General features: G+C 36.3%; 1 protein-coding gene across 3 annotated transcripts in view; it reads left to right on the top strand.

Annotated features, from left to right (window-relative positions):
* The window catches only part of ANKRD13C (ankyrin repeat domain 13C), a 133,362-nt gene that overhangs the window by 88,803 nt on the left and 27,218 nt on the right, over window positions 1-17,341 (top strand). For all 3 annotated transcript variants that reach the window (XM_037024340.2, XM_073234119.1, XM_037024339.2), the window contains 2 exons: window positions 3,618-3,749; window positions 9,107-9,268. In XM_037024340.2, the coding sequence (XP_036880235.2) occupies window positions 3,618-3,749; window positions 9,107-9,268 (294 nt within the window). The remainder of the gene's footprint in view (window positions 1-3,617; window positions 3,750-9,106; window positions 9,269-17,341) is intronic.

Below are 17,341 nucleotides of genomic sequence, written 5' to 3'. Positions count from 1 at the left end.
AATTTATCATCTGGTCTCCATCTTGACTAAACCATTGAGTCTGTTTTTTCATAACTTGTGATGATCTCCTAGTTAAATGAAGCCCAGCTACTCTTAGTTTTTATTCATGATTCTCATTTGTTGAACCTATCTTTAGCTTCTCCTATGTTGTGGACTTCTTTATCTCTAATATGAACACCTCTTTTGGCTCTCTGTATCCTTACTTTTCCTAATTCATTGGTTACCTTTCTTTTTTATCTTTTCTCTCTTAGAGTACAGAATTATCTTCCTTTTGTCATGTATCTCCATGCTGGTATTGCCTCCACATCTACTGTTGAAAACCCATATGCACCACTACCTTTATTCTTTGTTCCCTGAATGACACTTTTTCCTGCTCTAAACCAAAGGAAAAGCTTTCGCAGTATCTTCATATTATTGATAGACCTAAGGATGTTTTAAGTCAATATTCTGTTTTGTCTCTGTGTGTTTTTATTTTGTTGTTATTTTTCATCACTTTGTTTCCCCACATTGTCATTCCGCAGCTCCTTCATCAACATCTCTTAGATTAGATCTTCCTATTGCCATGTCAATTGATGAGACCTTAGTTACCTTGTATATGTACTATTGAAATAGTTTCCTAACTGGCACTGAGCAATGAAGATATACATTGGAAAATGAGAACAAAAAACAGTAGTAGTCTTTGTGTTAGGAAACTGGATGAGTAAAGTCAGGGAGGTGGGAATAACAATAGACTGTTCAGGAAACAGAGAAGAGACACATCTGCCTGCAGTGAAGGTTTTTCTTGTTGAAAGTGGGGATATCGTTACGGAGGGCCTTAAAAGCCAGATCAGATAACTTAGGATCTGCTGTAGTTGACAACAGAGTCATGATTCTTAAACAAGGTATAGATAGGATCCAAAAGTAATTTAAGTGAATTGATCTTACATATTTCTTTCACTTTCCCTCTTCCTCTGCTTTCCTTATTTACCAAGGCCTAATAAATGCTATGTGCTATGGATAGTCATGGGTGTATTAGTAGTGTTTGTCAGTTATTATCCGGTATTAAGCATTAATTGCTAACATATTGTTTAGGTGCTTTACAACTCTTCTCATTAACCTGTCAAAGTAAATAGTTTTATTTCCTGTATTTACAGATGAGAAAACTGAGGCTTATATATGTTAAATGAAATCACCAAGATCACACATCTACAAGATGGATTGGAAAAGGGAAAAATTGGAGGCAGGGAAATTATGTGAGAAGTTTTTATAGTTACACAGTTGAGAAGTGTTGAGAATCTTGATTGAGAGGGTGTAATGAATAATATAGAAAGAGAAATTATGACTTACATTTCCAAGAATGAAATAACAGCACTTGCTGATAGGTTGAGTGTAATGAATGAAGAACTGGAAAGGTTTAGGGTGAGTGTAGTGCTTCTATCTTGAAGAATAGAATGATGGTAGTATCACTGTTAGAATTGGGGCATTTGGAAAAGGAAATGAGGTTTGTGGTTTTAGAAGATGTTCATGTCCATTGCTAAAATCAGTGTACTTATTTCAGCTCTCTATTAGATTTCTCTGAAGTACTTGCTATTCTTGGTAATTCAGTTCTTAAAAATCTTCTTTTCCTTGTGATTTGACCTTGTCTATTACTCTTTCTCCCTCTTTCCTTCTTATTCTTTGCTGGTTCCTTTTACCCTATTTGCTTCTTGAATATTGGTATACCCTTAATGTGGTTCTCATTTTTATGAACTGTCAGAATAATCTCTTCTAGTCCCACAACTGTAACTACTTCCTATGGATTGATGATTTGAGTATATATTTGTATCCCAGATTGATCTTCTGAATGGAGATTTAATGCCTAATGGATACCATGTATGTCTCCCAGGTACCTCAAAATTCAGCTTGTATTAAACTAAAGCCATTTTTTCCCCTTTACACCTGCCCTGTCTTCATTTTCCTTCTTTTGGTGAATGATATTCTTCTTTATTCAGCCAGAAAACTGGGAGTTATTTTTGACATCTTTTCTTGTATTCTATGTTGCCTAGAGAACATGTGTGTTCCTTTCTGCCTCCCTAGTGTCTCAGCCCTTTTTTATTCATACAATTGCTGCCATAATTTAGAATTCATTATTTCTCTAACTGGACTGTTGCAAAAGTCTCATAAATCATCTTCCTGGCCTCCTCCTTTTCTGCTTCTATATTATCCCACATATTGGAGAGAGATTGAACATTGAAAACAAATTCATGAAACCTGCCTTCCTTAAAGACACTTAAAAATATCCCTATTGCCTAAAGAATGACATCCAAATTCCTTATCATGGCACAGCTCCTTCTGTGACCTGGCTTTTGCTCCAGCCTTTTCTGACCTTGCTCTCTTAGATACCCTTATACTGAGCTCTTTATGGTTTTTCAGATATGCCAAGCTATTTAGCACTTCATTTCTTTGTTCATGTTATTTACATTTCTTGGAATGCCCTTCCTGCAACCTCACACCTATGGGGCACCTACTGTGACTTCCTTCCTTGCCAGGTGACTGTTGTTTTCTTTATGCTCCCGCTAAATATGGTGCTTCTATATTATCCCACATATTGGAGAGAGATTGATCTGGTGCTGTAGGGCTTCTAATGTTCTATTTGTTTATATGACTTTCTTCTGTTGGGCTAATCTTCTCAAGGGTATGGGGCTCTTTAGTTGTATTCTCTGGTACCTAACACAGTGACAATGCAGTTTAGGCCAGAGTTTGGCAAACTCTTTCTATACAGGGAGAGAGGGTAAATATTTTAGATAATTATATATACATTAGTAGGCCATATGGTCTCTGTCACAACTATTCAACTCTGCTATTATTGGCATAAGGGCATCCATAGACAATATGCAATAAGTAAATTAATGAGTATGGCTATGTTCCAATAACATTTTATTTATAAAAATAGGTGGACTGGATTTGATTTGCTGGCCTTATTAGTTTGCTGACCTTTAGTCTAGATTCTCAGGTATTTATTAAATAATTTAATCTCTTACATATAAATAAGAACAAAATAGCTAACTAGGCAGCAGATGAATTAGAAATACGGTACTGAAAAAGAAGCCAGAGACTAAGGCCAGTAGTTTAAGTGCTAGCTCATGTTATAATCCAGGAAAGCACCAAGTGTTGCTATTTGAGGTATATATATGTATATTTTAAGCATAAAAAAATACAAGAGCTAGATTTTGAGTCATAATTTTCAAGGCTGGAAATACTTGTTGTTTATACTGATATGTATACGTAAGTAATAATTGTTCAAAATGTTTGTTGAATGAATGTAATTAACAACAGATCTTTTTAGGTGGTGTGGTTAGGAGATGGTTAGCCTATGATTTATAGAAGAGTTCTGTTCCAAAAGTTTATTTGAAAACAGGGTGTTTGAAGCATAAGGCAAAATTTTTTATAGTGCTGTTTTTATAGTGTTGCATATAGTGTTGTTTCCAAGCTAATACCTAAAATTCTAATATATTTGAAACATAATTTCTAACAGTTATTTACAGCCTATGCCAGCCAAAATTTTTCTTGAGAAACTGTGTTCAGAATTGTTTGGCTTACCAGTAATACATTTTAATTATTCATATTTAACTTTTGCTTCCCTCATTTGCCACCCCCAGGAGTCAGAGATGGAAACAGAAGAAGAGGTTGACATTTTAATGAGTAGTGATATTTACTCTGCAACTTTATCAACCAAATCAATTTCTTTTACGCGTGCCCAAACAGGATGGCTTTTTCGGGAAGATAAAACAGTATGTGCAAATCTTGATTTTTCAACTTTAAAAAAATTTTTAGTATTTAATGTTGCCAAAATAATGTGATGAAAATGCAGGAAGATGTAGCTAACTGAATTGTCATCAAGTAGTTTATTCTTTTCTTGAATCCAGATAGGGAATTAAAATGGTTAGTTATATAGTTGGAAGATATTCTTATAGAAGCCTGGAGGAAAAGCTTAGCTCATTTAAGTTCTATGCTGGGAAAGATTCTTGTTGTCAGCTTCCTGGTTCTTACATTTCTAATGCTTTATAGGCATACCTCAGAGATATTGTGAGTTCAGTTCCAGCAAACACAACAGAGTGAATACCACTATGAAGGAGTCAACTGTATTTTTAGTTTCCCTATGCATACATATCAAAAGATATATAATATGGTAGTCTATTAAGTACACAATAGCATTATGTCTAAAAAATCAAGGAACATACCTTACTTAAAAAATACTCTATTGCTAAAAATGGTAACCACCACCTGAGCTTTCAGTGAGGCATAATTTTCCCTGGTGGAGGGTCTTGTCTCGATGTTGATGGCTGCTGACTAATCAGGGTGGTAGCTGCTGAAGGCTGGGGTGGCTGTGGCAATTTATTAAAATAAGACAGTGAAGTTTGCTGCATTGATGGACTCTTCCTTTCATGAGCCATTTCTCTGTAGCATGTGGTACTGTTTGACAGCATATCACCCATGGCAGAACTTTCAAATTTGTAGTCAATCGATTCTCTCAGACCCTACCACTGCTTTATCAACTAACTTTATGTGATATTCTAAACCCTTTGTTGTCATTTCAGCCATCCTCACAGCATCACCAGCAGTAGATTCCATCTCAAGAAAGCACTTTCGTTGCTCATCCGTAAAAAACAATCCTTTATCCCTTCAAGTTTTATCATGAGATTGTTGAAGTTCAGCCCCATCACAGGGCTCCACTTCTAATTCTTGTTCTCTAGCCATTTCCACCGCATCTGTGGTTCCTTCCTCCACTGAAGTTTTGAACTCTCTGTCGTCCATGAGGGTTGGAATCAACTTCTTCCAGACTCCTATCCGTGTTGATATTTTGACCTCTTCCCATGAATCGTGAATGTTCTTAATGGCATCTAGGATGGCAAATCCTTTCCAGAAGGTTTTCACGTTGACTTTGCCCAGAGCCCTCTGAGCAATCACTCTCTATGGCAGCTATTGCCTTACAAAGTTTATTTCTTAAAGAATGTAGCTTGAAAGTCAAAATGACTCCTTGATCTATGGGCTGCAGAATGGATGTTGTTTCAGCAGAAATGAAAACATTAATTTCATTGTACATCTTCAGCAAGAGCTCTTGGATGACCAGGTGCGCTGTAGAAGAGCAGTCCCATTTCGAAAGGGATCTTTTGTTTTGAGCAACAGATCTCAAAGGTGGGCTATAAGTATTCAGTAAACCAGGTAAACAGATGTGCTGTCATCCAGGCTTTGTTGTTCCATTTATAGAGCACAGGCAGAGTAGGTTTAGCACAATTCTAAAGGGCCTTAGGTTTTTTGTAATGGTAAATGAGCACTGACTACAATTTAGTCACCCTGCATTAGCCCCTAACAAGAGGGTCAGCCTGTTCTTTGAAGCTTTGAAGCCATGTCTTAACTTTTCACTAGCTAAGAAAGTCTTAGATGGTGTTTTCTTCTTCTATAAGGCTGTTTTGTCCATGCTGAACATCTGTTACTTAGAGTAGCCACCTTCACTTATTATCTTAGCTAGATCTGGATAACTTGCCATAGCTTCTCCATCAGCACTTTCTTCTTCATCTTGCACTTTTATGTTATGAAATGACTTCTTCCCTTAAAACTCATGAACTAGCCTCTGCTAGCTCCAACCCTTTCTTCTGTGACTTCCTGACCTCTCTCAGCATTCACAGAATTGAAGAGAATTGGGGCCTTGCTCTGGATTGGGTTTTGGCTTAAGGAAATATTGTGGCTATTTGGTCTTCTATCCAAAGCCACTAAATTTTCTCCATTCAACTAATAAGGCTCAATGGCTTTCTTATCATTCATGTGTTCGCTGGAGTAGCATTTTTAATTTCCTTGAAGAACTTTAACTTTGCATTCATAACTTGGCTGACTAACTGGCCCACGATGGTTAGATTTCAGCTTATCTCAGCTTTGGGTATGCCTTTCCCACCAAGCTTCATGTCTAGCTTTTGATTTAAAGTGAGAGTTGTGCAACTCTTCCCTTCACTTGAACACTTAGAGACTGTGATAGGGTTATTAACTGGTCTAATTCCAGTATCGTTGTGTGTTAGCGAATAGGGAGGACAGAGGAGAGGTTGGAGATCAGGGGAGTCGCTGGTGTGTGGAACAGTAAGAACACACACAACCTTTATTAGTTAAGATCGTTTTCTTATATGGGTCTGGTTCTGGTGCCTCAGAACAATTATAGTCTATAACACCAAAGATCACTGATCACAGATCACCATAACAAATATAGTAATAGTGAAAAAGTTTGAAATACTGAGAGAATTACCAAAATGTGACACACTCTTAAGTGAGGAAATAGTGTTGGAAAACTGGCACTGATATTCTTGCTGGATGCATGGTTGTCACAAACCTTGTAAAAAATGCAGTATCTGTGAAGTGCAATAAAGTGAAGCCCAGCTAAAAGAGGTATGCCTGTATTTTTTAAGAAAGCTACAAAGAGGGATGCACTTTTGAATTCATTTCCCTGGAACTTTTTTTCTTTCTAGACTTCTAAACTATTTACTTAGTATCTGTTTCTCAGTATTCCATATATGACTAAAATTAAATAAGGCTACATTTCTACAACACTATCCTTAAATTAAGTCTCAGTGGAGGTTGCCCATTAGTGTATTGTAAATTATTTCTGTAATTCTCAGTTTGTCTGCCAGCAAGAGTTTATATGAGACTGTTCAAAATATTCAGAAAATTTTTAATTGGATGTATTTGGAAGCCTTGCGTAAAAAAGTTTTAATGTCAAGAGTAAGTAACCGTTAAGGGTCAAGATTTTGCTTTTAAAAACTATATTTATCTTCTATTATATTCAGTATAAATGAACTTATTCTTATTGGAAAAACAAAAACAGTCTTTACTAGTTAGGGTTCTTTGAGGAACAAAATCAGATCTCTCTCTCTTTCCCTCTATGTATCTATATGCAGATATGTGTATAGATACATAAAAGGAGAACAGAGAGATTGATTTAAGGAATTGGTTTATGTGAATAACAGAGCTGACAAACCTAAAATCTGTCAAGCAGTCTGATAGGCTGGAAATTTAGGGAAGATTTGATGTGGTCTTGAGGCAGAATTGGTTTTCTTTGGGAAACCTTTGGCTTTGCTCTTAAATCCTGCAGTTGACTAGGTGAAGCCTGCACATACTATGGAGAGCCATATGCTTTACTTCGAGTCTACTAATTTAAATGTTAGTCACATATAAACAGTATCTCCACAGGAATATGTAAACTAGCGTTTGACCAAACAGTTGGACACCATAGTCTAATGACCACGTTAACAAAAACTTAAGTAAAATATGAACTTCACATAAAGTTGAAAAGTCCTCCTTTACCACTACTCACAATCCTGAAGCCCCTTGTGGAAGATTGTTAACTTGTATGTCCTCTACCACATAAATATGAAATATGTATCCATAAGAATGATATGTTTAGTTATTGATAGTGTTTTTTTTCATAAAGAATCATTGTATCTCTTCTCGTACAGCTTTTTTTGGTACCCTTAAAAAGTTTTTTTACTTTTCTTGTTCCTTTTTTTAGTATGTCTTAACTGCTTTTTCTTATTAGTAGTGATACTTCATCAACTGCATAGTATTCCACAGTATGGATATATTGTAATTTATCCAGTCTCATTTTAGGACATGTAGATGAATAGATACACATTTGTGTTCAGTTTTCTGCCATTATAAATGATGTTGCGCTTACCATCCTTTTACATGTCCCTGTATTGTCTGTTACAGGTAGCAAGAAATAGAATGGCTGGATTATGGGGAATATATACTTAAAAATTTCATTGATATGATGATTTACTTTTAATAAGTACTTTTTCATAAGATTTGAAAAACTGATAATTATCACCTGAGGACTTCCCAACCATAAAAAAATTCTCACTATGAGTTCTAGGCTCATCAACTTTGTTCTCTAAGCCTATTTGGCAACAAATAGCATTATAGAATTCTTGGTTTTGAGATCCTGCAGTGCAGTCCATTTGTTGGCTTGAAGTCATATTTGTTTGTACTCTGTTCTTCTGGACAGCATTAGAAGGATCACTTCAAGAGAAGATAAAAATTGAAGCTGCTATTCATCTAGTGCTACTGCTAAGCAGGTCAAAGCTCTTAGCAGCCTCTAGGTGATCTTCTTAAATCTTTGACAGCTAAGGAGGGAGTCAGAAATGCTTATGGTTCCCATTTTTTAAGTAGAAAGAAGTGCAGAATGCTTTGCTTTTGGTGACTGGTAAGGAGGCCACCAAAAGCAAAGTGGAGATGAAAATAACTCTGAACACGTAGTATTAGAATGCCAGAAAACAGCAGCAAGATGGGAGATCATGTGATCTGCATGCAGGTAGAACTGGAAAGCTTGTTCTCAGTAAAATTATTGATCGTGTGTTTTGTACATGGTCAAATAACGTATTTCATATTCTGACCACCTGTGGGTCTGAGAAAGTGAAGGTTAATGTTGAAGGAGGACTTCATTGAAAGGTAGTAACTGTGATGTTCTGTATACCGTTTTAGTTTCCCTATCCCCAATCCATAATGTAAATACTTAATTGTATTGGTGAACACAACTACTCTATTTTCTCTTCTTTTTTAAAAGCAACAAGCCATTGTAATTTTAAATTTGATCCTGTTAGAGAATTTAATATTGGAACAGGTAATCAATTCTAGTTGTGCTAGAGGGTCCTGTGTGACTTAGACTATTTATTTATTTTTATTCCACTTCTTTTTCTATCTCTAAAATCAGAACAGTAATTATCACTGACCTCTCCTTGTTACTCATGATATTTCACTATCACTAAATAAAGTTTTCAAACAGCTTTATGATACTTGGGAATAGAGTCTAAAGGAATACTATATGGTATTTTTATTTAGATTTAATTCATTTGCCAATTAATGTACCATATGTCTGATGTTTTACATTTTCCTTTACAAATTTGAAATGAGTAATGTTGTATATTTTTTGATTTAATAGAATTTATATTATAATTTGATGATTTCAAGTACCAAAGGAATATTTATTTTCACCTAAATGTTAAGGTGTTTATGGGAAAACATATGTATGTATATTACTTTGAAACTTCTTTAAGATCTAAGTTAAACAATGCACTATATTATTTTGAAATAATTTGTTTTGTTTTAGGAAAGAGTAGGAAACTTTTTGGCCGACTTTTATCTGGTGAATGGACTTGTTTTAGAATCAAGAAAAAGAAGAGAACATCTCAGTGAAGAAGATATTCTTCGAAATAAGGCCATTATGGAGAGTTTAAGTAAAGGTGGAAATATAATGGAACAGAACTTTGAGGTATAATTTTTACTTCTCTGAACTTATAATGATCTAAGGAAAGAGGGGGTAGACTTCATTCCTGGCATTCAGTGAGTTTATGTAAGTACACTCATGCATTTTGTTTACTGTGTATCACCTTTTATTTTTTGTGATATGGCCTTTGGTGATTTTTTTGTGAATCTGTTCTTGGTCTTTGAGTCTTCACTCACAAATAAATTTAAATCATTTATAAGCGTGAAACACAGTACTAATTTTCAATCCATGTCCCTTGCATATATTCTTTTTCCTACTTCACCAACTGAAGTCTTTTGCTGCTTTGAAGGTCCAGCTAAAGCTCCACCTATGTTATGATGTCATTTTTGGCCGATACCTTCTTATAAATTTTTTATTCAGTATCAGTTTCTTGAAAGCATGCTGTGGACAAGGAATTATATGACAGTAGGGAAAGGGAGGGTATATTCGGAAATTCAAAGGTATATGAGATATCATAATTGCCTCTGTAAACTTAATCCCTAATAACATAAATTGCATGGGTTCTTGAATTTTTTTTTTTCTGACAGTATCAGAAATACAAAAAAGTACTAAAATAGTACAAGGAATGCCTGGATAGCCTTCATCAAGACTCACCAAATATTAACTTTTTACTTCATTTGTATAGCAATGTTTTTCAAAGTGCAGGATAGGGACCCTTAGTAGACTATGAAATCAGTTTAGTGGACTGTGCCTACCCTTTTATTTTAAATTAGAACCTAAAGATAATAGAATAAAATCAGAGCACATCACCATAGTATGGGTCATTATTACTTTATGAAACAATAGTTTTAGGAGTTTATGTATTACATAAATATGCATGGGTAGGAGAGCTGGACTGTAGTTTAAAATGTGATAAAAATATTAAAGGCTAATAAGAGGAGGCTTCAGTTCCCTGAATGTTTAGTTTCTCCCTGATGGCACTGTAAGTGCCAGATGATGTTTTAGGGATAAATTTACTAAAATAGTATGCCGGGTTCCAAGTATTTTATGTTAATTCCATATGTTCCAAGAAAACATTTTAATGTTTAGAAAGTTCATACATTGAGTAGTTCAGCCCTAGTTTAATTAAATAAGTATAGAGGGTGTAAAGTGTTTAAGAATCCCCATTAAATGTTCAAGTTAAAATTGTTTTCTGCTGGGATTAAAGATGGCGGTTTGAGACATGAGACAGAGGCCTCCTCCCAAAACCACATTTAATATGAAAATATAGTTAATACATCTAATCCTGAAAGAGCAACAGGAAAGAAGGCTGTGCCAGACTGCATAAACCTGGAGAAAGAACAGATATCACAGATAAGGGTAACATAACAGAGCCTTGATCTGGTGGGACCCAAGCCTTTCCCTCACCCCAGCTCACAGGTGGGAGGAAGAGAAATGGAGCAGGGAAGGGGTGGAGGCCTAGGACTGCTGAGCACCCAGCCCTGGAGACCTTCTCTGGGAGCATGCACCTTCTTTGCATGGTGGTCTGGAGATTAGTGGGGTTGGAAAGCTAAGACAGGTGGAATACTTAGAGAGACTGAAATTCCAGCCCCTTCTGGAAAACAGGGATCCACATCTGGCCACTCTAGGACAGAAGAAAGGTGGGCAGTCTGAGGGACTTCCTAACAGTGAGAGGGCTGCTAAAGGGGCAAGGATTGCACAGAGCTTGCTGCTCAGGAGAAAGGATAGGTGGACAAAATTGTCTGGTTGCACTCTGCCTAGCAGGTTGGAAAATTTCAGGAGCTTCAGGTGTTCCGTCACCCTGGCTGGCTATGCAGCTCCCCACCACGATACACAGCCTGCTGTGCTTTGCTCCCGGCTGGCCGGCACTGCCTCGCAAACCAGCAGCCCCTGCTCTGGCATCAGACCAGCCAGAGGAAGGCCTCGCCTATGGCAGCTACAAACACAAAGTATAGAATCTTATACCTGTGCACTCCATCTACTGGTTCTAGCACTGGAAACAGTCGCAGCAGCTGGGAAGGAGGAAACAGTTATTTCCACCCTCCAGGCACCAGCACCACTCCCTTGTGATCCCCAACATCACTCCAGGGGCTGAGCAGCTCCAGAGAGTAGAGCTTCTGGGCACTAGAGGGTATCACATACAAATATAAAACATCAGAGAAACCTGGTTCAAACCAAAATCCCACAAACACCAGAAAGAGGGCCAAGTGAAAATTGAACTCATCAATATTCCTGAAAGACATTTCAAAATAAAAATCATAAACTGCTCATGGATGTTCAGAAAAATATTCAAAACAACAGATGAATTCATGACTGGGATTCAGTCATTAAGGAATTCAATATCTGAAGTGAAACATACAATGGAGAGATTTAAAAGCAGATTAGATGTAGTAGGGGATACAGTAAGTGGAATAGAAATTAGAGAAGAATACAAAGAAGCTGAGGCACAGAGAGAAAAAAAGATTTCTAGGAATGAAAGAATATTGAGAGAACTGTGTGACCAATCCACAGGGAAAAATGTTCGTATTATAGGGTACCAGTAGAAGAAGGGAGAGAAAAAATGGATAGAAAGATTCTTTGAGGAGGTAATTGTTGAAAAGTTCCCCAATCTGGGGAAGGAGATAGTCTCTCAGGCCATAGAGGTGCACAGATCTCCCAACACAAGAGACTCAAGGAAGATAACACCAAGACATGTAATAATTAAAATGTCAAAGATCAAGGATAAGGAAAGACTTTTAAAATCAGCCAGAGAGAGTAAAAAGATCACATACAAAGGAAGACCAATCAGGTTATCATCAGACCTCTCAACAGGAACTTTACAGGCCAGAAGGGAGTGATGTGATATATTTAATGCAATGAAACAGAATGGCCTTGAACCAAGAATATTCTTACCTGGTAAGATTATCATTTAAATTTGAAGGAGGATTGCTGGTCTCATAGAATGCGTTCGGGAGTATTCCCTCCTCTTCTACTTTTTGGAAAACTTTTAAGGAGGATGGGTATTAGGTCTTCACTAAATGTTTCATAAAATTCAGCAGTGAAACTATGTGGTTCAAACTCATTTTATGAGACCAGCAGCACTCTAATACCAAAACCAGGCAAATACACCACAAAAAAAGAAAATTACAGACCAGTATTCCTGATGAATATAGATGCAAAAATACTCAACAAAATTTTAGGCAACCGAATTAAAAAATACATCAAAAAGATGATCCATAATGATCAAGTAGAATTTATTCCAGGAATGCAAGGATGGTATAATGTTCAAAAATCTATCAACATCCACCACATCAACAAAAAGAAGGACAAAACCAAATGATTATCTCCATAGATACTGAAAAAGCATTCGACAAAATTCAACATCCATTCATGATAAAAACTCTCAACAAAATGGGTATAGAGGGCAAGTACCTCAACATAATAAAGGCCATATATAACAAACCCACAGCCAACATTATACTTATCAGCGAGAAGCTGAAAGCTTTTCCTTTATGATTGGGAACAAGACAAGGATGCCCACTCTCCCCACTTTTATTCAACATAGTACTGGAGGTCCTTGCCATGGCAGTCAGACAAAACAAAGAAATAAAAGGCATCCAGATTGATAAGGAAGAAGTCAAACTGTCAGGGTTTGCAGATGACATGATATTGTACATAAAAACCCTAAAGAATCCACTCCAAAACTGCTAGACCTAATATTTGAATTCAGCAAAGTTGCAGGATACAAAATTAATACCCAGAAATCTGTTGCATTCCTATACACTAACGATGAACTAGCAGAAAGAGAAATCAAGAAAACGATTCCATTCCCAATTGCATCAAAAGAATAAAATACATAGGAATAAACCTACCAAGGAAGTGAAAGACCTATACCCTGAAACTACAAGACACTTATGAGAGAAATTAAAGAAGATACCAATAAATAGAAATATATCGCATACTCTTGGCTAGGAAGAATTAATATTGTCAAAATGGCCATCCTGCCTTAAGCAAGCTGTAGATTCAAAGCAATCACTGAAAATACCACCAGCAAGACAATGAAACTGGATTATTGTCTAACTCCTCAGACAAAAGTACTCCAAATGGATCAAAGACCTGAATGTAAGTCATGAAACTATAAAACTCTTAGAAGGAAACATAGGCAAAAATCCATTGAATATAAATATGGGCAATTTTTTCTTGAATGCATCTCTTCAGGCAAGGGAATCAAAAGCAAAAAGGAACAAATGGGACTACATCATGCTAAAAAGCTTCTCTGTAGCAAGAGACACCATCAGCAGAACCAAAAGACTTCCTACAGTATGGGAGAATATATTTGTAAATGACATATCTGACAAGGGGTTAACATCCAAAATATATAAAGAACTCACATGCCTCAACACCCAAAAAGCAAATAACCTTATTAAAAAATAGGCGGAGGATATAAACAGACACTTTTCCAAAGAAGAAATTCAGATGGTCAACAGGCACATGAAAAGATGTTCCACATCACTAATTATCAAGGAAATGCAAATTAAAACCACAATGAGATATCACCTCACACCAGTTAGGGTGGCCAACATCGAAAAGACTAGGAACAAGAAATGCTGGCAAGATACAGAGAAAGGGGAACCCTCCTACACTGCTGGGGAATGTAAACTAGTTCAACCATTATGGAAATCAATATGGAGATTCCTCAAAAAACTAAAAAAATAGAAATACCATTTGACCCAGGAATTCCACTCCTAGGAATTTACCCTGAGAATGTGGCATTTCAGTTTCAAAATGTTTTATACCTTGACTTTAAATGACCATATTCTGGTTTTGATATTATACACTACAGTTCTGCAAGATGTTACCATCGAAGGAACTGTGTGAGGCATATGTTGGATCTCTTATTATTATTTCTGTAAACTATGTATGTAAAATTATTTCAAAATAGAAAGTTGCATTTTAAAAAAAGCAGGCAGGTATTTATGCAAAAACTGATTGATTTACAGATTCAACATCTTCCTAATCACCCTATATTTATCACAGCGCTACTTAGAATAGCCAAGATATGGAAGCAATCTAAGTGTCTATCAGTAGATGAATGGATAAAGAAGAGGTGGTACATATACACAATGGAATACTATTCAGCCATAAGAAAGAAACAAATCCTACCGTTTGCAACAACATGGATGGAGCTAGAGGGTATTATGCTCAGTGAAATAAGTCAGGCAGAGAAAGACAAATACCAAATGATTTCCCTCATTTGTGGAGTGTAACAATGAAGCAAAATTGAAGGAACGAAACAGCAGCCGACTTAAACATTCCAAGAAGGGACTAGCAGTTACCAAAGGAGAGGGGTTGGGGAGGGTGGGTGGCAAGGGAAGGAGAAGGGGATTGAGGGGTATTATGATTAGTACACATGGTGTGGGGAGGATCATGGGGAAGGCATTGTTACACAGAGAAGACAAGTAGTGATTCTGTGGCATCTTACTACACTGATGGACAGTGACTGCAGTGGTGTATGGGGGAGGGGACTCGATAATATGGGTGACTGTAGTAACCACATTGTTTTTCATGTGAGACCTTCGTAAGTGTATATCAATGATATCTTAATAAAAAATACTGTTTTATGCCAGTTTAGTGTTATCGTATGTCCTTGGTGCCAGATCCTCTTTGCATCCCTCATTTTTCTTTTGGCCTTGGGATAGAGCCTCAGCAGACTTAATTTTCCAGAAACCTCTTGGTATCACTGAGGATATAGAACATGATATGCTCAGGGAATAGAAATGGAAATGTACTGAGAGTGGGAATGATGAGCTCAATCCTTAAAAAAGCTGCTACCCTCTCCGATTCTTGACCAGCCAAAAAGGCCATTTCTGTGTACTTCTATTGTGATTTAAATTTTACTAGAGTTCTTTCAAAAGTTGTGTTGATAATAATTGCTACCTTTATGTAATTTGGCAGTAACTATTTTAAGACAAGTACATGGAAACAAAGCTTTATAGAATAGCATTTTGGGGCCATTTGCCGTTTGTCACCAATTCTCCAATTTGTCTATGTTTAGACTTACAGTACATAACTTGACTTTCTCTAGCCCAGCAATTTGTATCTGATGTACTTGACTTGTGAAATGGGTCTTTAAATGGCACTTTAATCAACCATAGTTTTGCACATTGAAATTGAAACATAGTTTAATCCCATATAGCTTTTTAATAGAAAATGATATAAATTACATTAAATAATTAAGCTTTTGACTTCTGATCAGAAATTAAAGAAAACACTTCCTGTGTGAATCATAGCCCCTTGAACTTTATAGTTCTGATAAATATTTAAATTCATGAAAGATTAAAAGACATTCTAAGATAGAAAGTTGGTGGGATTGTGATTAGGATGATGTTGAATCTGTGAATCAATCAGTTTTTGCATAAATACCTGCCTGCTTTTTTTAAAATGTGACTTTCTATTTTGAAATGATTTTACATACATAGTTTACAGAAATAATAATAAGAGATCCAACACATGCCTCACACAGTTCCTTCAGTGGTAACACCTTGCAAAACTGTAGTGTATAATATCAAAACCAGGATATTGTCATTTAAAGTCAAGGTATAAAACATTTGCATCCACCACCAGGGTCCCTCCTATTCTCCTTTTATAAGCACACTTCTGTCCTTTTACCCCTTCCCTGTCTTTTAACCCAGGTAACCACTAATCTGTTCCTCCATTTCTTTAATGTCATTTCAAGACTATCATGTATGTAACCTTTTGAGAGTAGCACTTTTTTTCCCACTCAGCTTAATTCCCTGGTAATTTAGTCAAGTTGTTGTGTATATCAGTAGTTTGTTCCTTTTATTGTTGACTAGTATACCATGGTGTGAATATACTGTTGTTTGCTTAACCATTTACCTATTGAAGGACATTCGTTTTTTTTCCAGCTTTGGGCCATTATGAATATAGCTGTCATAAACATTCATGTACAGGTTTTTATGTGAACATAAGTCTTCATTTCTCTGGGATAAATGCTGTCTTTGAAAGTGCAAAGCTGGCTGTTTGTGGGAATGCTGGAGGGGTACACTTTGGAGGCTGGGCCTCCAGACCCTGTGTGCCCCACTGCCTTGGGGGCTGGGGAGGATAGTCTGTGCCGCTGATGTGTACCCATCGATACCCATCTCTGTACTGCCTGCCCCTAGATCCTGTTCTTGTTCTGGTCTATCCATAGCTCCATCCCTAATAAAGAGTTCATGTACTCAAAAAAAAAAAAAGATGTTGTAGCTAAGAGTGCAGTTGCTTGGTGATACGGTAGTTGAGTGTTTAGTTTATAAGAAACTGCCAAAATGTTTTCATGTATATATTCCTACCAGCAGCGTATAGGTGATTATTTCTCTTCATCCTTGCCAGCATTTGATGTTACAATTCTTTATTTTACCCATTTTGATAGTATCTAGCTCAGGATGCCATAACAAAATACCATAGTCTGGATGGCTTAAACAATAGGAATTAATTCTCACAGCTGTGGATGCTGGGAGGTTTTATTGCATCCTCCTAATAGCTAATTGTTAAGTATTGATCTGTTCCTGGGCTTATTTGCCATGTATTATCTTTTTGATGAAATGTCTCTTGATGTTTTTTGCCCATTTTTTATTTGGATTGGTTTTATACTGTTGAGTTTTCAAACTTCTTTAAATATTCTAGATTGCTAGTTCTTTATCGGTATGAATTTTGCAGATTTTTTTTCATCCTTGTCTTTTCATCCTATTAAATAGGTCTGTTGCACAGGAAAATTTTTAAATTTTGATGCGTCCCATTTATCAATATCTGTTTTATAGCTTATGCCAAGACTAAGAACTCTTTGATTAGTTCCAGGTCCCTAAGATTTTTTCCTTTTTTCTTTAATCCTAAAAGTCTTATACCTTTATATACATTTTTTAAGTCCATGGCCAGTTAATTTTGGATAATGTGTGATGTTTAAGTAAAGGCTTATTTTTTGCCTTGGATGTACAATTGATTCAGCACCATTTTTTGGAAGGAGTGTCCTTTATTCACTGACTTGCATGCTGAAATTTTTATTGGGATGATGTTAAATCTATAGATTAATCTGGTGAAAACTAATGTCTTAATGTTTTTTAGTTATTTTTCTTACCTTTTACA

This window comes from Manis javanica, chromosome 4 (genome assembly GCF_040802235.1).
Source record: "Manis javanica isolate MJ-LG chromosome 4, MJ_LKY, whole genome shotgun sequence".
NCBI lineage: Eukaryota > Metazoa > Chordata > Mammalia > Pholidota > Manidae > Manis > Manis javanica.
Note: the sequence above shows the minus strand (reverse complement) of the source record. Positions and strands in the feature narration are given on the sequence as shown.